We start from the raw sequence: 23,744 nt of genomic DNA, 5'->3' as shown, positions 1-23,744 counted from the left end.
GATTTTGTGTTAATCCTCTAATTTTTATGTGATCTGTCGATCCCCCATTTTGCTCTATGACTGTGCGTAGCGTTTAATTATCCACGATCCAATTGATTTTCAGATGTCTTAGATAATGATTTGATTCCATGAAATTTGAATTGACTCTTTTAGCTCTGCTGCTTCTCTAGTAAGAGTCTTATACACTGTTTTAAACTGTTTGACATCATTGCCCATATTACGCTGTAGTCTAGTGGATTGAAGTCAGGATTTATTGGAGACCATAATTTAGTCTTTAGAAATAAATCAAAGATGAATTCTGCGTCGTATTGAATACTAGAAACATTGTTAGAAGATTTTTTTTTCCAGAATCTATCCCGATAGATCATTTGGTTTTCAACAAGACAGGGCAACTTTCTAAACCAAGTAACATCAAGCTGCTAAAAACAAGACGCAAGCTTGGAAACTTTCGATATTGTAATTTTTATATGACTTTGGTATAACCGGCATAGTTTCTTAACCAATCGTAGATTTTATATTAAACTTGGCAATTATTAAATTAAGAAAATTTTCTTGGTGCTTGAAATTTTCGAATTTTTCTGATTTCTCTATCGTTATGAAACAGCGTCATACTTTTTCCGCTTTTTATTCTCGCGCCCTACATATATATATATATATATATATATATATATATATATATATATATATATATATATATATATATATATATATATGTATATATATATATATATATATATATATATATATACATATATATATTATATATATGTATATATATACATATATAATATATATATATATATATATATCCATGCATCTATCTTTTTTCTCCACTTCCTTTTTTTCTTCTCTCTCTCTCTCTCTCTCTCTCTCTCTTTCTTTCTTTCTTTCTTTCTCTCTTTCTCTCTTATCTCTCATTCTCACCGTCCATCTAGTTCTTTCTCTCCCTCCACTTATATATCTTTTTATCTGTATATCTGTTTTTCTATCCATCTATCTCTTTTTATCTATCTATCGATTTATCTATCAATCTACCTGTCTATAAAAATAGATAACAACCTTACGACTTTGACGAGACGTACTTAGCTTTGCTGGCAATAACTGCATCGTGTTCGTCTGTTGGAAATACGGCCAGTGAGCTCCATGGATTAATGGAAATGCATTGGTCATGGGCCTCTTGCCACGTCATTTCATCGGGTCCTTGTTCAGTAGAAAGGAAGACACAAGAATTAAACCCAGATGATATCCAGTTGGGTCTAATGCTACATCCTGATATCGAAATAGAGCAAAAAATAATGAAGGACCTTATAGTAGATACCATTTGATTGACTTTGTAATGAAAAAATAATGTAAGTAGGCTACTTGTAAAAGCAAATCAAAAGGAAAACAGTCAGCATTTGAAAATTCCACACATTCTATTCAAAACGAAGTGTGCTAAACTGTGTCTTTGTAAATACCACACTTGTAGTTTATTTGGTATGAGAGTAGTAACTTTAATATATCTACATGTCCCCGAAACAAAGATGTTTGCATTATAATATTACGGAATATTACCTACCAACTGTAACATTTGGAATCAATTATTTTGAAGCGTTTCTGCTTTTGAAGGAATAAACAAAGCAAGCAAAAACAAATTTTATTCTATCAACCAATTTGTGACTGTTATCTTAAAAGTTTAAAACGAAATAGAGCATATGAATGCACAATTTATTGAAGAAGAAAAATAAGAAACTCAAAATGTATTGCCTTCAATTCGATTTAGATTATGATTTTTTTTTAAACATCTTCATCATCACCATTGCCTTTTTCACCCTGGGTCAGGGTATAGGCTACAGACAAACAATTTCCATCCTTCTCTATCCTGAGCTAACTTTTTAATCTCATTCCAGGTCTTACCACTTCTCTGTATATCAGCTTCTTTAATTCTTCTCCATGTTCCTCGTGGCCTTCCCTTTGATCTTCTGCCCTGAGGGTTCCAGTCCAATACTTTCTTTGTTATAGTGGAGTCGTTCTTTCTAAGCGTGTGTCCAATCCACCTCCATCATGATGATCCTTTCTCCGTGTTGTTCCCATCCTCTCAGTGACTTCTTGGCAAACTTGCTTAGAATTATTCCTACTCCCTGTGTATGAATCCCGTCCCCTCTCCCTGAATATAAAATCTTCTCCCCAGACTTGAGGTGTTTCTGTCCTGATTGTATCCAATGGGTTTCGCTTACTCCAAGTATATGCAGCCTGTATCTTCTCATCTCAGTCACAACTTGAGAGCTTTTTCCTGCTTCATACATGGTGCGAACGTTCCACGACGCAATTCGAAGCTGCTTGTTTGGCGAAGACGTCATCGGGTCAGCAGAGTCCTTTCGGCTTTGTCTGTTGTCCTTCATAAATTCTGTCATTCCAGAAACTCTTCGGTCGCCCAAGCTAAAAAAAAGGATTTGGTTTGTCTGTCTGCGTTTCTGTAACGGTTTGCGTTTAACGGGGTGTTAACCCTTTGCCAACCCCCAACCTGGAGGACCAGGTGACTCAAATATGGGGGAATCACACACCATTAGTCGCCTTTTACGACACGCTGGCTTGGCGTTGGGCTATTCTTGACCCTCTTTTTCATTTAAAATGTTTATAAGCCAAATCTAACTAGTGTATTGGTTATATTGCCACTCAAATCATTTAAGTAGGTCTGTTACGATGACAATAATAAAATTGACAAGTCACCTGAAAACAAAGTTATTTCAAATTTAAGGCCAAGATTTAATAGACTAACCTGATTGAAATGTGTGTCCATAATTTATCACCAGCATGACCTGAAATAATGAAATTTTGTGCAATTAGATTGGTCTAATTCTTAGCAAAAACAAATCTATTTAACAAATTCAAGGAACCGCTTGGTATGATTTATTTTTATAGTTTGCTAATAAGTTATCTTTCAATGTGGGGTCAACCAAAAATTGGTTTATCAATGTCACAAAATAAGTATCTTATCTAAAACTATGAAACAGTTTGTTTCATTAATACATGAGAGGGAATATATTAATGTCCAATAAAGATATTTTCCATTAATTTTTCTATCGTTTAACTTAAAACAAATTCAAATTGTTCGGGTCATATTGAAGGATTGCGGGGAAAGGAATGGCGTTATGGAATAGGATCAGAAGTCGCGACCTCAAACCTTTCACTCTTTCGGTTCAAAACTCCTTAGAAGTGTGTAATCAGTCCTTCGAACAAAGCATTATCAATTAATAATATTGAATCACAAGGTGGCAAAACTATTTTTATAGCAGGATGTATAGGCAGATCCGTATGATTACGAGCGTAAAAGAGTGAGGATGTATTATCTTTATTGACGACCAGCAATTTCTTAGGATAGAAAATAAGATGCAATCACTCTGAAACCAGAAGAGCAGCTGCACAATGTATAATATATATATATATATATATATATATATATATATATATATATATATGCGTGTGTGTGCGTGTGTGTGCGTGTGTATAGTATCAGTATTTTAACGTCACGCGTTTGTTTCCTATTGTCTGAGATATATTGTGCCCATAAAGTAATTAATCTGTAAAATGATACGTCAATCCTGTCTTGGGTACAATGAAACGTTATGATATGACATACATTTTTAATTAATGCAATAAAGAGCTAATAAAGCAAAAATCAAACATATGCTATCCGCAACTGTCACGAAACGTACTGTGATTTTATTTTCTTCTTCTTCAAATATGCCGCTCGACAAACCTGATAAAAGATGTAGGTTATTTTCATGCCATCCATTTATTCACTAATGGCAGAGTACAACTCGTCAATGACAATTTTCAGATGTCAACCCTGTAGAAATGGAAATGTCACACCTTAGCCTCCAATGGACGACAATGTCGATCCCCTTTCCACCACCAACCTTCTCTCTCTCTCGCTCTCTCTCTCTCTCTCTCTCTCTCTCTCTCTCTCTCTCTCCCTCTCTCTCTCTCTCTCTCTCTCTATCTATCTATCTATCTATCTATCTCTATCACACCCACACTAACTATCTCTCTCTTACACACACTCTCTGTGTGTGTTAGTGTGTGTGTGTGTGTGTGTGTGAATCTTTTCATTTTTGTGCCATTAGTATTAGATATCAGACTCGAGATTGCCTTTAATAAAACATCCGTCCATCAAGTGACAGACAATGCTTGCCCATCTGCGCCAATGACACTCACTATTGTGTCTTTATCTCCACAACCCTTGGGGATTCTACAACATTTGATTAAATCTGGCCTCCTATTTATTATACAACAGATGCCGGAACTTTCCCAAAAAAAACTCTGTTAAAAATCTAATTAACAAGCAAAGCTGTTGTCGAAGTCATCGCTGTTCTGATAACAATCCTGTCGGGCAGTCTTTAGATTAATTTTGGGTAGTTTTACCGCACAAACAGCTTGGACGATTATCTGGGTTCATTGTTGTAATGGAAAACTAACGCAAGATATTGTAGATTACAACAATGCTTAATCAAGTCCATTATAAGTGTAATGTCAAAAAAAAAAAAACTTCCCAATCTTATTGGAAGTTTAAAACCACGCTTCCGGAGGACCGAATACATACCTTGTGTGAATGATCTTCTAGTTTCAGATAGATGGCATCTTATTTTCTAGTCTAAGTATACGCTAGTCTAGTCGTCAATAAAGATCATCCGTCCTCGCTCTTCTACGTCCCATAGTCCTTAGAATCTGCCAATACATCCTGTTACTAAAATAGTAATGCCCACCTCATGATTCAATATGTAACCTATTTAGTATTAATTAGTCTTCCAAAGGACTGGTTATAAACACACTTCTAAGGATTTTGGAACCGGAAAAGTACATGGTGTGATGTCACGACTTTTCTTGTCTTTTACGCTTGGTTGTCTGACCTGCTAAAATGCAAATAATTATTATTAAATAGCTATTATAACCATATTAAAATGATGACAGTCTTTCTACTTTCTTCACAGTTTTGTACTAATATTTTTTCAATATAACTGCGAATATATTCAAAGTTATTTCTTGATCACTTCAAGATAATGTCATGCACGCTTAACAAAGCTAGTCTGAACTAGTATTGGTACATAATTTATCCTGCGCGCTCAATCTCATAACCTACTGACCTCATATGAATCATCCTGAATTTAAAATAGTTATGACCACTGAATCCAGTGGAGATATGTAGCCGAGAGTCTCAAACGTTATTAAAGGGGGTTGAACTTTATCTTTAAATTATATGATTATCAAGCTTTACTTAAGTGTAAGTCTTGTTTATTAAACAGCGCAAAGAAGAATCTATTAGGATTATTTTCACTTTTAATTCATTTTTGTGTTTAGCCGACGTGCACATATTTAAGGTCGGATATGTGAACGCAATTATGGAATTGGTTTAACGTTGTCGTGATGGAGAATGTGTAGTGTTGTTTTGGGAATATGTTCATTACAACAATGAGCCAATAAGAATTTGAGTTATAAGACCTGAAAATAAGTACACGTCGGGTTTTACCCTTCCGAGAAAAGATCTAATTAACGCGGTGTGTTATATACACTGTGAGATGCATTGTCCTGCCTAGAAATAGAAACTACTTGCTAAAGAAATGTGCCATTCAAGCTGCAGACATTGTCACTTTAAAAGCGTCGACTGGACCAAATAAATTAAAAACTATCGATTGTAAAAATTAACGATTTTATCTAACCGTTTACGAAATAAGAATATTACCCCTGTCACCTCCCTTCCCTGGGGTTGTTAATGTTTGATTGATCGGAGGCTGGTGTCACTGTCCATCCCTGTCCAGTCATCGCAGTGGCTAACGGTTATTACCTGATGAACTCTTGATGTCATAAAAATATATAGTAAAGTTTATACGCATTCTCTGCTCTGAAGTTTTAACCCTCCAACTCCAATGTTAGATTCCAATAGAAAGTGTTTTTAAATGCCAGAATTTTATGTAGTCTATTTGTGTTTCAATTATCCCTCTTTCTTTACTTTTAAAGATTGAGAAAATAATGCAAATTATGAAAATAAAATTTCAGAATGCCGATTTATGTGAGACAATGAGTCAATTTGACAGAAATAGCCAATGTATATCCGCCTCAACGTTATTGATATTAGAAGATGATTCAGAAATATTATTTATTAAATTAAAAAAAAAGAAACAAACATAAACAAAAAATACAAAAACAAAACACAACACAAACTTCATAATCATCTTTGTTGAAATATTTGATAAATAAAACAATTTTTTTTAATTTCATTATCACATCATCTTAGTGGTTATATGGGCCAACAGACCTTGTTTACCATTCATATTTATTGTCCTGATTATATTGGGAAGTGATAAACTTTATATCAAATATGATAAATTAGGCATTTCAAACTTTCCCTCTCTTTTTCCGTTCTTTTAAAAATAAAATATATTATTATTATCTTTACTATTATTATTATTATTATTATTATTATTATTATTATTATTATTATTATATTATTATTATTATTATTATTATTATTATTATTATTATTATTATTATTATTATTATTATTATTATTATCATTATCATTATTATTATTATTATTATTATTATTATTATTATTATTATTATCATTATTATTATTATTATTATTATTATTATTATTATTATTATTATTATTATTATTATTATATTATTATTATTATTATTATTATTTTATTATATATTTTTATTATTATTATTATTATTAGTATTATTATTATCATTACTATCACCATCATTATTATTATTATTATACTACTACTACTACTACTACTACTACTACTACTACTACTACTACTACTACTACTACTACTACTACTATTATTATTATTATTATTATTATTATTATTATTATAATTAACATTATCATTATTATTATCTTTATTATTATTTTTATTATTATTATTATTACTACTACTACTACTACTACTACTACTACTACTACTACTACTACTACTACTACTACTACTACTTCTACTACACTACTACTACTACTACTACTACTACTACTACTACTACTACTACTACTACTACTGCTACTACTACTTCTACTGCAACAACAAATTTAAACTAACTAATAAATCATATTATGCTGTGAATGAAACGTGTGGCATATTACGGGTTAACAGTAACAGTTTTGATTGAGTGAATGGTCCAGTAACAGACACACTGATTGTAAATGATTGACTTATGTAAATCCCTTGTTAGTGCGTAAGTTACATCCTTTCTTTAAAAAATGTAGCATTGTGGAGAACATTGTGCTTATTTGAGTCAATAAAAAAATTGATACGGCGCACAACTCTACTGAAAGATTTGAAAATTAGAAATGTATTTTTTACAGATAGATAAACAGATAACTTGATTTCCTTTTATAATTTAAAGTCAGTTTGAAAGTTCGTTGATATCATAAACAGATATCATAAAATATGTACCAACGACGACACTTGACTCCCAAAATAAACTAATTTTACACTGTAAAAAGTTGTCAATTTGCGTCATCTATTTATGACATCAAGTATTATTATTACTTCCGTTGTGTTGTTGATTTAGCGGTGATCAGTGTTGTTATGTATGTTCTAATTGTGTGTATGTTTGTGTGTGTGTGTGTGTGTGTGTGAGTGTGTGTGTGCGTGTGTGTGTTTGTGTGTGTGTTGTGTGTGGTGCATACATGTGTGTGTGGGTGTTGGCATTTTTCAGCAAATCGTGGCATTCATAGTGATATTATTCACTTGATCACATGAAGGTATTTCAGTCGCCATTTTGATTCTTTTTTTTTTTACTATTAGGGTTAGCTCGAGATCGAGGATATTTCTTTTTCTATTAAGGTTAGTCATAAATCTTAGTAAAGGTGCTAGGATGTTTGTTTTTCCATAAGTTAAGTAAAGGGGAGACATTCTGAAAGCTCCTACACCCCCAGTATTCTTTAAATTTGTATTTTCACCGTTGATATTTTGTCAGGCATTTATTTATTCAATTTGTCATTATATCTAGAAGTATTTTAAAAACTCTAGAACAAACCTTGATAGATTTGATAAAGTTTAAAATTTCTTAATTTGACCATTGTTTTGATTTTCAGCCGCCATTTTGATTTGTTAAATATTGAAAGGTAGTGCAAAGCAGTCCGAGAGTTGATTTTTTTTTCTATTAGGGTTAGCTCGAGAGGTTAGTCATAAGTCTTATTAAAGGTGCTAGGAAGTTTATTTTTCCATAAGTTAAGTAAAGGGGAGACATTCCGAAAGCTCCTACTCCCTAGTATTCTTTAAATTTGTATTTTCACCTTTGATCTTTTGTCAGGCGTTTATTTATTCAATTTGTCATCATTTTTTCTATTAGGGTTAGCTCGATATTGGAGTTTATTTTTTTTCTATTAGGGTTAGTCATAAGTCTTAGTAAAGGTGCTAGGATGTTTGTTTTTCCATAAGTAAGGTAAAGGGGAGACATTCCGAAAGCTCCTACATCCCCAGTATAATGTATTCACTTAATGAAAATGTTGCTGCTCTAAGCTCGAAGAAATAAATAATCATGTGAAATTGAATGTAAGCTTCAATTTAATTACAAAAAACAGATCAAATGAACATTTCGGGTTTCCCCTTTATCAACAAAACAGGATGATGAAACACCACAGATGAATGAGATAATGTGGTAGTGGCATAGTTAAGATGAATAAACAAAACATTGGTTGGCAGGAAATTAGTATGATCCTTTGTAAGGAAGCACGAATTAAAACAGAATGCTAGATATTTCTAAAAAGGTGCGCAATTAATTAAGTGAAAAGAGCGGAGGCGGGGAGGAACTGTGTAATGCAGTTTAGAAAGTGAAATATAAAAACATGTAGAATGTTGTTGGAAGATAAATACAATGGAATTGAAAATCCTTTCTTAAATATAGTCAGTGGAGGTGCATAAAAACGGTGCCAATCGCCACCAAACATGATCACCAGAGTACTGCACTGTAAGGTAAGCTCTCGATCCCAGGATCATCTTTCAGCTCTGCTCACGTCTGCTACTTCAGGTTTATTTTCGCAGTTGATTTTATTACCACAACCTGTTTTCCTACACGGACAACTATATGTTGCTGTATCACGGGTCAGAAGCTATAGCGGCTTACACTTCATGTTGGGCCACACATAAAAATCAACAGAGGATGTACCAAGTTACACAGACAGCGTTGTTTACCAATCTGCCCTCATTAAATAATGGTGGGTATAATATCGAATGGAAATAGTTCATTCCCCGCGAAATTGCGGGCTTTTTACTAGTATATATATATATATATATATATATATATATATATATATATATATATATATATATATATAGACGAGAACGTGAAATGATGATATATAATATATAATTTGCTGTCCTCACCATTATGATCATCGAACAAGTGTCATTTTTACACAAAGAGTTATCAAAATATGCTGTAAATACCTCTACCGATAGTTTTCTGCTCACTTCAATGCCTGTTGACGTAGTTTGTGTGGTACTGTATTAAAATATCTCAATTTTTGTGAAATATTCAATTAGGAATATTTGATTTTGATTATTGTCATTTCTATTAATAGGTTTTGTGCAATCTATGTTCAATTAGAACATTGCCGCTGATCTTCTCCGTGACAAGCAGAGTAAAGGGACGTATAAATGTGGAATAAAATGAGGAATAAAAGCAGGAGTTTACCTCGGTTTCTGTAACGTGAAACGAATAATAATAATATTATTAACAATAATTACTTTTTGCAGTGGCATAAAGAAAAAATGAAATTGCCTTTAATTTCCATTGCCAGAACAAAGAACAAATTATGAATATGTCTTGGGTTGTCTTTTTATCAATAGAGTGGCGGATAAATGACACAATATGGTGAAAAAAGTGAGCCTTTATAGAGAGCAATCAGCTAAATTGTGTTCAAAGCTCTCTATGAGACCAACAATTACTCTTGCCATGTAAGACGAGATAATATGCAAGGCACTATTATCATATTTTTATTGAGATAACGTTGTTACCAACCAGATACTCATTTTACACCTAAGTGTGTTGAGACTCTTCCTGTCGTATATAATTTGGTTATAATACGATTTCTGGAGTGAGATCTTACTATACACTCAATCGTCTTATTTTATACTATATGGCACAGACACTAATATGTTAACAAACGATCGCCTTCCTCAAGAATTGTTTCATGTTACAGGTAAAGCTTCTTAAATTATGCAATGAAATCGAAGAAAAAGATACGCATTGTGGCGTCAAATTATCAGGAACTCAATGTCTGGTTTTGTATGATAAGCTAGGTCAGTGATTGGTTAGGTGACAATTATTAACAAATTCTAGTACCGGCGTTAGGTTCTTGGAATAGCACCTTACAAGCGACGCATGTATGTGAATATGTACAATGACAATGAATGATTTTTAGGAGAGTTGATACAAGAAGGCATCTGATAGGCGACATGTAGGTACTAATTGTGTACATGTAAATTTGGTTCCGTAGTATAGCATAATAGGGGATTGCATACAGTATTGTAAAATGTATTGAGCACAGTGAATCCTTAAAATATGTTCAATTTCCGTTTATATTTATTTCCATCAAGTTATTAACATATAATATATTTTATTTATTCATACATTTGGTGAGTAAAGAAGAATTCGGATTTGTGTTAGAAATGTCATTTACTTTTTCATTACACAATGTATTTCCCCTCGAATTTCTTTCATTTCCGATTCACCTGAACAAGAAATTTATAGCTGTAAATAAAGATTGTTTCTTTCTTTTTTTTTATTTGGGTATCGTAATGTTTAATACCGTTTCGTGAAAACACCAAAGAGACTTGGTACCTTAATTTTAAAAATCCCTCATGTTTCAATTAAATTATATTTTCCTTTGTGGTTGTGAGCATGTAAACCATTACTTAAAACAGATGTTTATATTCATAAAATAGTCATGTCTTTTCGACCATAGCCTTCCATTTATTTGCCTTATTTATTTATCTAGTTATTTATCTATTTATGTATTGCCTTTTGTAATCACGGAGACAACTATTGCATGTGTTATTCATAAGATTGTGCCAAACTTTTGCAATGATTAACACCGCAAATTAATCATGTGTTGCTTGAGTCAATAAACTAAAACAACACAGTACTTTTTGTCTCTCTGAACTGAGTGTAAAATAAAAGCAACAAAAAACAAAAGCATCATCCAGCTAACATTCTGACATGGAGATCAACATCTGCAGTGGTACGTTTCTTTGACCAAAAATTCAAATGTATTAATAAAACAAAAGACAAAGAGAGGACTTACTTCAAACAACGGGACAACATTGAAATCGGCCTTCTCAAGCCACTTGTATCGTCAATGTTGCTTCTTTATTTTTATTTACATTTTGCATAATTTGGTTCGTATGTGTTACAGTATATATTATGTGCGTGTGTTTGTACATATGGTAGTTTGCTTCAGTTTGTGTATGAATATATTTCTTTGGATATAATATTCCAGCTTATAAAAACAAAGAACGATGACATGTGACAGACGCAAACACCAATAAAAAGTAGATACTATGAGGACGCAGGTTAGTATGACGAGGGATAGGATCATGTACGTACGTCCCCTTTGATTTCATGTGCATTGGTATTACAAGACACATTACATCCTCTTTGCATGTGTGGTCATCATTACCTATACCGTCTCGTTCACCTCAGAATCATGTGTCCAATCCTCCAACACGACGACGTAAGACACTGACTACTTGCCTCGGGTCATTTCATTCAATAAAATCACGTCTACTTTTAAACTCACTGTATTTAGCGATTCGTAATTGATAATTAATGTCCCTGTGTAAAATTTTCTGGTGAACAAATATCGAGGACTGTGAACCATGCACTGATGTTATAATTTTGTTGAGACGTTTGAAAATTATATATCTTAATTGGACTGTATAGACATTCGAATGTAACTCATACATTACTTGAACTTCTGTTTTTTTCTGCTCAAGGAGTTTTGTAGTACTACACATATTATCCTAACTCACAAAATTTAACAATTTCATAAAGCTTACTTTCGAAAAATTATCACAGTAAATATTTCAATCACAATGGAAATATTCCGCTTCTTTTCCTGTCGCAAGTCAAATGTATGCTGTCATATTTCTCTAGCAATTGTGGGAATAATATTAACCATTTTATTGTGGTTTTCTCCGGGTACGCACGCCTTTCCATCTGGAGCTCCTCTAACAGCGTGCAGTCATCTTATGCCTGTCCACATGAACGGTCAGCTGATGGAATCAGCGTCACCTTATTTGTTGTTACTCAATGACACAAATTACAGCTCGGAACCCTTGAAACGTGAGTATATAGTGTTAAAAATGATAGTAAATAGTCGTTGTGGTCGTTGAATATGACATACGCTTCTGACCTCTAGGTCCCTGGTTCAAATCCCATTGTGGATTGCTGAAAAGACTCTTTCAACGCTTTCGTGTGTAAAAGGAGTTCGTGGCCGGTAATTGCCTATTCTTATTCAAAACAAACAATGTAATACAATGTCTTTCTGGCGTTAAAACTCGTTCTACGTGTTGCCGTTGTCTTGGGACTCGTGTAAATCGCATTGAACAAATTAAATGGAAGTTATCATCCTCATCACCATCGTCGTCGTCGTCACCATCATCGTCATCGTTATTATTATTATTATTATTATTATTATTATTATTATTATTATTATTATTATTATTATTATTATTATTATTATTATTATTATTATTATTATTATCGTCATCATCATCATCATCATCATCATCATCATCATCATCATCACCATCATCATCATCATCATCATAATCATCATCATCATCCTCTTCATCAACATTATCATAATTGTTATCACCACGATTTATCTCTAATGATAATCATATATTATGAGGAAATAAAATATCGCATTTTCGCAATATCACTATCACATTATGTTATGTAGGAGTGAACAAAATGTTTAAGATCGAATCTTATTATTGAATTGATAATACTATATCTATAAAAAGAATCTATAATTTCAAAGTTGCAAACCTAAACAGTAAACAGCATTGTCGTGGTGAAGATTAAACATGCATTTCACCATCAGAATAGTCAACAAAATATAAGAGTACAACAAGTCCGCTCTTTCAATCTGTAAAATATGTTAAAATTGTCACCTGCAGATCAATATCCGTCTTATACGGATTACTAGGTCTAAGTTACTGCTGTTTACCTAATTTACTTTTTTATTCTCTATTTCTTAAATACATTTGGGGCTTTGCTAGAGATTGCTATGATTAAAGTCTAGTCATTCCAGTGAAGATGACTAAATTACAACTTATGGAATTCACTCGATTAATTTCTTTTATACTTTGAATTAGTTTAAAACAGACCTATAATATAAGAATGGACCACAATTGACAGGCTATTGTTTTGTTTGTTGTTGTTGTTATGTTTTTTTTTTTTGTTTTTTTTTTTTTTGTTGTTTTTTTTTGGGGGGGGGGGTTTGGGGTTTTTTTTTTTTTGGGGGGGGGGGCGGTTTTGGGGTGTTTTTTTATTGTTAGTTTTTTTGTTTGTTTGTTTGTTTTTGTTTGTTTGTTTTGGCCATTCCCCGCTATCACATGTACAATACAATTTTTTTGTTTGTGATAAAAAGGGCAATAATAATAATAATAGGTTTTATATTGGAACAAATACAGGAAAGATCATTATGAAAAATGACTGTACCTACACTTACATTCTTAATTAATCTTACCAGTTACCGTGGTGTGGTTTTTGTAATTAAATGCACAACGGCGTCAATAAAAATGTCAAACGCAAGCGATAAGGAATTCTATAATGCATGGGTGAGACAATGCAACGGATAGCTAGCTTCTAATCGCTCAGTGCCTACCTCGATTGGCCGGCCTCTCATGGGGATCACCTGTTCAGGAATTATTTGGAGGTCTGATAACCCTTTGATAAGGGCTCATTTTTGGAATGGAAATCCTCTCAACTCAAAACAAAATATATTCCATTACTACAAAGTTAAACGAGCACATAATTCTGTTCGGTTATCAGACCTGCAAATGTGTACACGTAGGGAGCACCCAATTTACGCGACAAAATGTAATCTAACAGGGTATCTCATTGACCCGCCAGGCAGGATTTTCATTCGCGGACAGCAATACGTGGCTGGAGGAGGTTGCTTTGCAAACGATCAAAGCAGTCATTAAATGAAAGAGGAAGAAGCCTGTCGCCTCTGTTGGAGTTCCGTTGTTCCAATTCTGTGCTGAGGTCATAATTGGACATAACACCTGGAGCGACAATTGGAAGTTCCGTTATAAACTCAAATTTTCATACGCGGCTGTTTTGTCTTCGGTTTTTGATCTCATCGTTCTTGGTTTGTCAGTTTTGTTTTTCCCACACCCCAGTCTGTTGTGTATGACAGACTTTTTCTAAAATCTAAATTTGCTTTCACCATTTTATATAAATACATAATATTAGAAAACTTTCTCACGAGTTTCCTGGTTTTGTGACACAGTTAGTCGAGCACTTTCTTTGCCATTTCTCATCCCTTAAGTAATAATATGCGGTGCTTGATTTTACACTCACCTTTTTCTCATCATGCATCATTGCCACAAAGCTGCGTGCACAGATTTTCAAGTCTGATAACCGTATGCAATTATGGGTTTGATATTGGACAATATTTAGCGTTTGTTTTATAGTCCCTCCATTACAAAAATGAGCCCAAAACAATTGGGTTATCAGACCTACAAAGGGACACAGGGTCACAAAGAGATAGTGAAAAGAACCGAAATAATATTCGACCCCTTCTGAAAAAAAGGCTTCATTAATTTGTTTTTTTTTTTTTTTTTGGTCTTAGTCTTAAAATATTTTGCAATTGTCTAACATGTGAAGAAAAATTGTCACATCCCTATTTTTTGTCTAGCATTTCCTTTGTGACGTAAGCATGTACTAACAAACTCCATACATACACCATTATGAGACATCTTAATGATCATCAGCACGAAAAGTGATGACGCAACCAGAGAGAGAGAGAGAAGCAGAAAGAGAGAGAGAGAGAGAGAGAGAGAGAGAGAGAGAGAGAGAGAGAGAGAGGGTGGGAAGGGGGAGAAAACCTTGCCTCTTGACCACGCTTAATTTGTCAAGCCAAAATGCATGCAGAGGGTAGCAGAAACAATCTTAGTTTAGGTACAGTTTCAATTCAATTCAATCGCTATATCTTCAGTCCTCTTAATTATAAAGACTTCCTTGTTTTAAATATGTTTATAATAACATAACATCACGTTTATTAGGTTATAAACACTCATTTTAATTTATGATTTTTTACTCGTCAAAATCGTAAAAATCTTAAATTATAACTTGTGTTTATAACCTAACAAAACAATCCTATATTATTGGTGAGAACATTTTTGGACAAAAGAAAAATGTATTTTGTGAGTGTAAGCCAGTTGATAGAATCGAGGTGCAAGCCTCACGCTACAAGACATGAAATAACTTGACAACAAAATTTTTAAAAACAGTTTGAACTTTCTCCCCCATTTTTACAAGAGTCAAATAGATATATTTTCTCGTCTGTCTAGATTTGCTGATGAGGGATTTGAGTCCAAAACATTTCTTGTTTTATTTTTCCTATAATTTCTAAGCGTTTGTATTCATTTCAGTTGATACGTTTACAGTCTATAATATTTAATTTCAGACAGACTAATTTTTGAGAAACTAGGAGCGGGCACCGATGTAAGATAAAGATCTGAATAGGTGGATGAAAAGTGTCAGACAAAGCAACAAGGAAAAATACCAGAAAAAAACATATTACTGAATATTCCTCGACTGGGGATCGAACATCAGAAGGTAATTAGAAAGTCTGAGGTTTGATCCCCAGTCGAGGTAGACTGATTATTGGAATTTTTTTGTTGTTGTTGTTGGTTTTTTCTCTTTCTTTCCTTGTCTGGCACCTTTCACTAATATTTTTATTATTCTACGTGATTACCGATACCATCAGGTTATCTCTGGGTCAGCCAAGGAATTTACCCAATGGAAACCGTACGGAGCTCTTATTGGCTAACCAACCAGCGGCCTCGATGAGAAAAATATCCGCCATTTTGATGTTGGCTGGGAATCGCGTTACTATAGTAAACAAGCGCTGATCGGCCGTTCATGAAAACAAGTTGCTGCTCGCTCGTTTAACTCAAAATTATTCAAAACGATCTCTCTAAAGTGATATAAATGTGACTTCTTAAGGTTTTCTTCACGGTCAAAACCACACAACATTCTATTAATGATTACGTCCGAGGCAAAAAGGAATATTGACAAGTCGACCGAGAGTTGAACTCGTGAGACGACAAACATCAATGCGAAGTGTAGCGAGAGTCGAGCTATTGTTTGTCTTGTCCTATTCTATATAGAGAAAAGGATAAATAGTATAGCCTCGTGTGTGAGTGGTTGCGTGTCATAGTCTTGTTTTTAAATTGTTTCTGTTGTTTATGTGTGTAGTGATGACTCTCTCACACTCAATTTCAATGCCGAAAGAGGAATTCCCGCACACAAGAAAGGGGAATTGGGGTGGTATTTGGCATACATATTGTATAGTATCTAGTTCTAAATAGATAACTGATTAGAATTATATTATGATGTATAAACACAATGCCAAATACAATTCCGAAGTTTCCTTATTTCAAATGAAGTAAAGCTCCAAAACCTAATGGCAGTGATTGTAGTACTGAGTGATAGTGAGGTGATGTGGTGTTGGTGGTGGTTGTAGTTGTAGTAGTAATAGTGATGATGATGTGGTGGTGGTGATGATTGTAGTTGTAGTAGTAGTGGTAGTGATGATGATGTGGTGGTGGTTGTAGTAGTAGTGGTAATGGTAATGATATGGTGGTGGTGGTGGTTGTAGTAGTAGTAGTGGTCGTGATGATGATGTGGTGGTGGTGTTTGTAGTAGTAGTGGTAATGATGCGGCTATGTGGTCTAGTAGTATGACACTCGCTTCCGGATCGGAAGGTCCTGGGTTCGAGCCTCGCGCTCGGCGCATAGTTGAGTCCTTGGAAAAGGCTCTTTACTTACATTCTCTCACCGTACTCAGGTGTAAAATGAAAACCTGGCCGTTAACAGAGTTGTCTTTGTCCGAAAAATTGTAATATCGCCTAACAGGCGTCATGTCCCGTCCTACATGTTAAATGTTGACCAGGGACCCCTTGTAAAGCGCTTTGAGCACATTGAGTAGATATTGCACTATATAAAGCTCAATTTAAAAAAAAATATTTCAATGATGATGATATGGTGGTGGTGGTTGCAGTAGTAGTAGTGGTAGTGATGATAATGTGGTGGTGGTTGTAGTTGTAGTAGTAGTGATAGTGATGATGATGTGGTGGTGGTTGTAGTAGTAGTGGTAGTGATGATGATGTGGTTGTGGTGGTTGTAGTAGTAGTTGTAATGGTGATGATCTGGTGGTAGTGGTGGTTGCAGTAGTAGTGGTAGTGATGACGATGTGGTTGTGGTGGTTGTAGTAGTAGTGGTAATGGTAATGATATGGTGGTAGTGGTGGTTGTAGTAGTAGTGGTAATGGTAATGATATGGTGGTGGTTGTAGTAGTAGTGGTCGTGATGACGATGTGGTTGTGGTGGTTGTAGTAGTAGTGGTAGTGATGCTATTGTGGTGGTGGTTGTAGTAGTTGAGGTAGTGATGTGGTGGTGGTTGTAGTAGTAGTGGTGGTGGTGGTTGTGGTAGTAGTGGTAATGATGATGATATGCTGGTGGTGGTTGCAGTAGTAGTGGTAGTGATGACGATGTGGTTGTGGTGATTGTAGTAGTGGTAGTGATGATGATGTGCTGGTGGTGGTGTAGTAGTAGTGGTAGTGATAATGATGTGGGGCTGGTGGTTGTAGTAGTAGTGTTAGTGATGATATTGTGGTGGTGGATGTAGTAGTAGATGATGTGGTGGTTGGAAAACACATTACAGGTTATTATAATACATGATTACACACATTCTCTAACTTCATTTTTGACAGCATCGTTGTGCCATAAATATACGCAACAGTTCTGAAACATTTTATTGTGGATTTTGATATTGTTTGTTGTTTTTCTTGTGTCGTTATGTTGACATAGATACCGAATGAATGGTAATTACTACATTCTCAGCCAACAAAAAAAATGGCGCTGAATGCTTTCATTGGTGGACACTTTTCAGGCTTCGTACGTATTCTCATTCGTTTAATTCTATGGGGTCAGCAAATGTATGTAATATTATACCCAAGCTATCTGTTAATAAACCGACAGACAAAATAGCAAAGTCGTCTGGATACAGGTCATTGCCCTTTTGGTGTTGTTGTCCCTCAAAGAATTACATAATCTACATCTGTTGGCTTTCCTTTAATTTGATAATGCGTTATGAAACTTACGGTTTTGAATTATAACACCTGCCCCCTCTATCAGTTTATAAAGAATAAAACTGTACTAATTTATTGTAGTCACTCAGCTTTTTTCGAAAACTGCACCGTACATGTTGGTCTAATGTAGGTCCCTATCATGATTAAAATGATTGAAGACAGAAGAAGGAAAGAACATTGGTGGAAAGAGGAAAGGACAAGAACATTTTTATTGTTCATTCGACTGGCTGAAGCTGCCATCTTGTTTGATTTTAAACGGTAATCGGTGAAGTCGCGAATCGAGAGTGATATCAATTATAAGGGGGCTGGCTGTCTAAAACCTGGAATTGTTAAAATACATGCTAAGAAAATAGAAAAACATCGGATCAAAGCAATGAAAGCTCAGCAAAAGAGACCAAAATCATTTAATTGTGAGAAAATAAACAAAAACAAATAATCAAAATGCAGTGAGGATTTGATGAAATGGTCTCTGTAGTCCACTGTACATCCATCCCTCCTTCCCTCCATCTATTTCTTTATCAATCTATCTATCTATCTCTATATTTATCTATCTATATATCTATATATTCATCTATCTATCTATCCCTATATTTATATATCTATCTCTATACCTATCTATCTGTCTGTCTATTTATTTATCTGTCTATCTATCTCCCTCTCTATCCATTTATCTCTATATCTATCTATCTATCTATCTACATCCATATCTATCTATCTATCTATCTCTATACCTATCTATCTGTCTATTTATTTATTTGTCTATCTATCTCCCTTTCTACCCATCTATCGATCTACTCACCTTACAACTCCTTAGTCTGCTATACACCCTGCTTTTCTTTCATACTAATATCAGGACATGCTTATGTCAATTTATAACCAAAAAAAATCACAATCTGGTATTTCCGGTATAGTTTGAGATGAAACTAACGTTGAAAATTGCATTTAAGATTTAAAGAATTAAATTTTTAATTCAAGTAGATATAAACGCTCTTAAACTTTTTTAATGTTGATTTTGTAATTTTGATCGTTTTGATTTTAAAATTGCTTTTCACTAAATTTCACCAACATGATATCGGTTTGAACAAAGTGGGTCACACATAATGTAAGTTCATCCACTTGAATTTAATTATATGACTTGCTGCCTCAAAACTGTGTTTTGTCCAGGTGATACAATGGAAATTGAATTTAAATATCGATGGTCGGCGGATCAATACTCTGAAGTCTCGATTTCCATGATCGGCGGACCAAAACTCTGAAGCGTACATCAGAGGTCTGATCCGTCCAAAATTAAGTAAAACATGGTGCGCAAAGCTCGTATGTAGACCGGAGTTTTGATCCTCCGATCGTGAAAATCCGATTGTAGGCGTGGGTCCCAAACTATACAGGAATAGTCTAAGATGGATCTTACGAGTGTTGTGTAGGCAGTTTCTTTTAGGTTTATGTGGCAATGTCTGATGATCCTTTTGATGAACCCTAGCGCTTTATTTATTATTTTGTTGATACATGTGTGCTTGCCATTTTAGGTTTTCTTGTATAATGATGCCTAATAAAAATGGATTTTCCGTCACTTGCTCCTTTGTGTGATTGTTCAGTGTGCAGTTGGATCTAAGTGGTGTTTTGCTGCGGGATATTTCTATCTTATAAAATTTTGTTTCATTGAAACGCTTGCCCCACGTGTCTGCCCATTGTTCGAGATTTTGTAAGTCTACTTGCAGTTGTACTTGGTCTGATGGTGATTTGATGTGTCTGAAGAGAAGACAGTCATCTGCAAAAAGCATTGTTTGAGATGCTACAGCCTGTAATGATAAAGCGATCGATTATCATGTAATATCACTCAAAGATAAATTATAATATAAAATCAAATCAGTAAGGCAGATGGAGCGAGGCGTGCAGCCGGTAAGCGACGTCCATATCTTTTGGACAGGGACAACGCTATTGCTCGCCAGGTACATTCATTTACACCGGAGTGTGATGAGGAAAACTGAATAGCCTTTGATAAAAACAATTTTGGGTCATCCACTGCGGGACTCGACCCACTAGTCGACAGACGGGTGTCAAACAACTAGTCCACGAAGTCTTACTAGAAATGAAGCAGTAGAAAAGTGCCTGAAGACAATAGTAAATTAAAAAATCGCGGCGATGACGATTCTGGTCGCGGGTTCGAATCTTCATCGCTGCAAAGTTTTTATTCTCTTTTGCCTTCCGACAAATTTCTACTCGCTTCATTTCTTGTTATCATCAACATAAGTGCCTGCTCATGCTCAACTCATTTTTCTGAAGTCTCACTAGTAGAAGTTGTGGAATAAATCAATATAGGGAAACCAGGGGTATGTGTGTGCGTGGAAGGGGGGGGGGGGGGGATTGAAATGGGGCTCGGTAGTTCAGCAGTACGTGTCTCCCTTGACACAAAAACTAAGCATTTTAAGCGTGGTCATTGGCAGGATTGATGACAGAGATCTTGGAAAAGTGTTTCCTTGTGTAAGGCACAAATGACTCAACTCCACTCAGGTGTGAATGAGTAACAGATTATAAGCAGGGACGGATATTATAATAATGTTAATGCAAAAAGGACACTAAACAGGCAATTGGTACTGTATCAAACGAAAAACATAGTTTCAAATAGCCTGTGCGCGCACGCGCCCGTATGTGTTCGCGTGTCTCGCAATCTGCATTATACATGATAGAATATTATGAGTGATCCGTGTGAGTTCTTTTTTTTTTAAAATTATGATTGGGGTTGACAAACTTTTCTATAACCATTTCAGTTACCGTGACAACCATTGGTCCAGGAGCCAATAATTTCATGGCATTCATGTTACAAGCAAGATCCGAATTTGGTCAACCTGTTGGGCACTTCTCACAACTGGATTTGCCAGGTGCTTCCAAAACAATGACGTGTTATGGTGATGACGACACTCTGACGCACACAGCAGCCTTCATCAGGCCGGCAATGGAGGTCATCTGGCATCCGCCCACAAAAAATGTGGGTAAAATATCAATTACGTGAGTATCTACTAGGTGCTTTGTACCAAAAAGTATAAATGTATGTGGGAAGAGAGAGAGAGAGAGAGAGAGAGAGAGAGAGAGAGAGAGAGAGAGAGAGAGAGAGAGAGAGAGAGAGAGAGAGAGACGGCACTTATGGCCTTATATTTAGAGACAATGGGCACAGGATCTCATAACTTCATTCCCACTGGAGCATCTACTATTTCTCATGTCATTAAGTATGAGCTACCGGGGTAATGCCCTGAACTTTTTTTTTTCTTTTTCTTTATTTTATTTTTTTTTTTTTGACTTACTGCCCTCTGATTAAAATGTAAATGTTAAAGGTATAATAACATTTGTGATTTAAAGAACGGGAACACATTGGAAAACCGTTTCGCTATTGGCCTATAATATAGGCCGAATGAGGTAGAAGATGGGAAGGGGGAGGAGTGTGATATTCGGACTTCATGTAGCTTCGATGAAATGATTTCTTGTTTAATGTTTCATCCAACTGTTCTATTTCAGAGGCTCCATTGCTGTAAGCAAAGACAACTTTTGGGCAGTTCGTTCAGAGCAACTACAAGGATCTGGCAAATTGGACCTGTCGGCATCGAACGCTCCAAGAAATATACGGAATAATAATAATAATAAAAATAATAACAGTCCCCGTTGCTCAGTTGATTGGTTATCATGGACAGTTCTCCTTGTTATAACATTTGTAAAAGTGATTTCATAAACATTTAATCATTTCCTGTCGAAATAGGTAAAATTGTTTTAAATGTTTATTAGAAGTGGTGGAATGAGTGTTTTCAAGCAGGCTACATGGTAAAAATGTGCGCTTATCACAAATTTAGAGATTGAAAGAGGAGATGGTGTGCGAGCATATTTTTTATATATAACAGAGAGTGAAAGATGAGATGAGGAAGGGAGAGAGAGATGGAAAGAAAGAAAGAGAGAGAGAGAGAGAGAGAGAGAGAGAGAGAGAGAGAGAGAGAGAGAGAGAGAGAGAGAGAGAGAAAGAGTGTGTGTATGTGTGTGATAAAGATATAAGTGTGAGTGTGGGAAGAGAGGGAATTGTGGAGAGACCGGGGTATAATTATGTAATTAAAGAATAATACCCTTTTCATGATTGACGATAACATGTTTTTATACACTATGCAATGCGTTCATTGTTGATTTTGTTATAGACGTAATGGTGAAATAATATGAGCAGGCTGCAATACGACAAGAGAGAAAGTGTAGAAAATAACAAGACTTGTGACCAAACACCTCAAATCGGTATTAAGAAGTAGGGGTGAACTTGTTGCTGGAAGTTTAATTTTAAGTCCAAATATATTTATTTGAGAAATTCAAATATTTAAATTGAGGGAAGCGCATGGGTTGGTTTCTTACACTACCTACGAGAATTTTTGTTGTTGTAATTCTGGTGGTGCTAGATTAACGTGGTAGGTCACAAAGGCCAGGAATTACTTGCACTTCCAAGAAAAGGGACCTACGAAAACTAATGTACTTGTATCGAAATGAGATACCCCAGTGTGTTATTGTCTTGTTGTAATGCAAAAGCATTAGATCAATGCAGAATATACTATATAGTACAAACAAATGGTACATCTTAGAGGTGAGATTTAGCTTGATGGATAACAAACTGGACCATTGGAAAGACATGGAATGAGTTCTATCATACTCTGAATAAAATAAACACATCTTTTTACACATTTCATTTTAACATGAAAACTCTTACGTCAAACTGACCCAATTTGCTATTTCTTGAACTTTTAAGAGTCTCAGGCTTAAGACATTTTGATAAGTTTGGGATCATCTTAAGTGATTGATAATTGAGGTATTTTGGCTAAATTGAAAAAAAAGACCACCAAAAAACGGTCTTTTGTTAGAGCACATATATATATATATATATATATATATATATATATATATATATATATATATATATATATATATATATATATATATATATATATATATATATATATAAATATATATATATATATATATATATATATATATATATATATATATTATATATATATATATATATATATATTATTGATGATGTTGTCACTGTAGCGAGCAACCAAAATAAATGGTACAAAGGGTGGTGGGGGTTTAAGTACTTGACTTTGGATCTTTTCCAACCATCTACAGTGGCGCTTTCAGCCAAAGCCACCTTGAAAAGCACCATGTTGCTTCTTGAAATAACCTTTGCTTGCTTGAAAACTCGTAACTCCTACTCCTAGCTTGACTGCAATTATCTTTGCCTGGTCTATAATAATAGGCCATGAAGTCGGTTAGTTGACCGCTCAACTCTGAACTACCTCAGCATGGTTGCATCAACATCAGCATTTGTTAGCAGTCAT

The 23,744-nt window shown here is 34.7% G+C and overlaps 1 protein-coding gene across 1 annotated transcript; it reads left to right on the top strand.

Moving 5' to 3' along the window:
• Positions 1–11,703: 11,703 nt before the first annotated feature.
• Positions 11,704–22,720, top strand: LOC144963678 (defense protein l(2)34Fc-like). Its single transcript, XM_078897636.1, has 3 exons — positions 11,704–12,339; positions 21,153–21,390; positions 21,895–22,720. The coding sequence occupies exons 1-3, from the start codon at positions 12,090–12,092 to the stop codon at positions 22,103–22,105; spliced, it is 699 nt and encodes a 232-aa protein (XP_078753762.1). The 5' UTR covers positions 11,704–12,089; the 3' UTR covers positions 22,106–22,720.
• The last annotated feature ends 1,024 nt before the right edge of the window (positions 22,721–23,744 follow it).

This window comes from Berghia stephanieae, chromosome 2, assembly GCF_034508935.2.
Source record: "Berghia stephanieae isolate SIO BIC M18660-M18661 chromosome 2, UCSD_Bste_1.3, whole genome shotgun sequence".
Classification (NCBI taxonomy): domain Eukaryota; kingdom Metazoa; phylum Mollusca; class Gastropoda; order Nudibranchia; family Aeolidiidae; genus Berghia; species Berghia stephanieae.
This window is presented reverse-complemented; position numbering and strand designations above follow the sequence as displayed.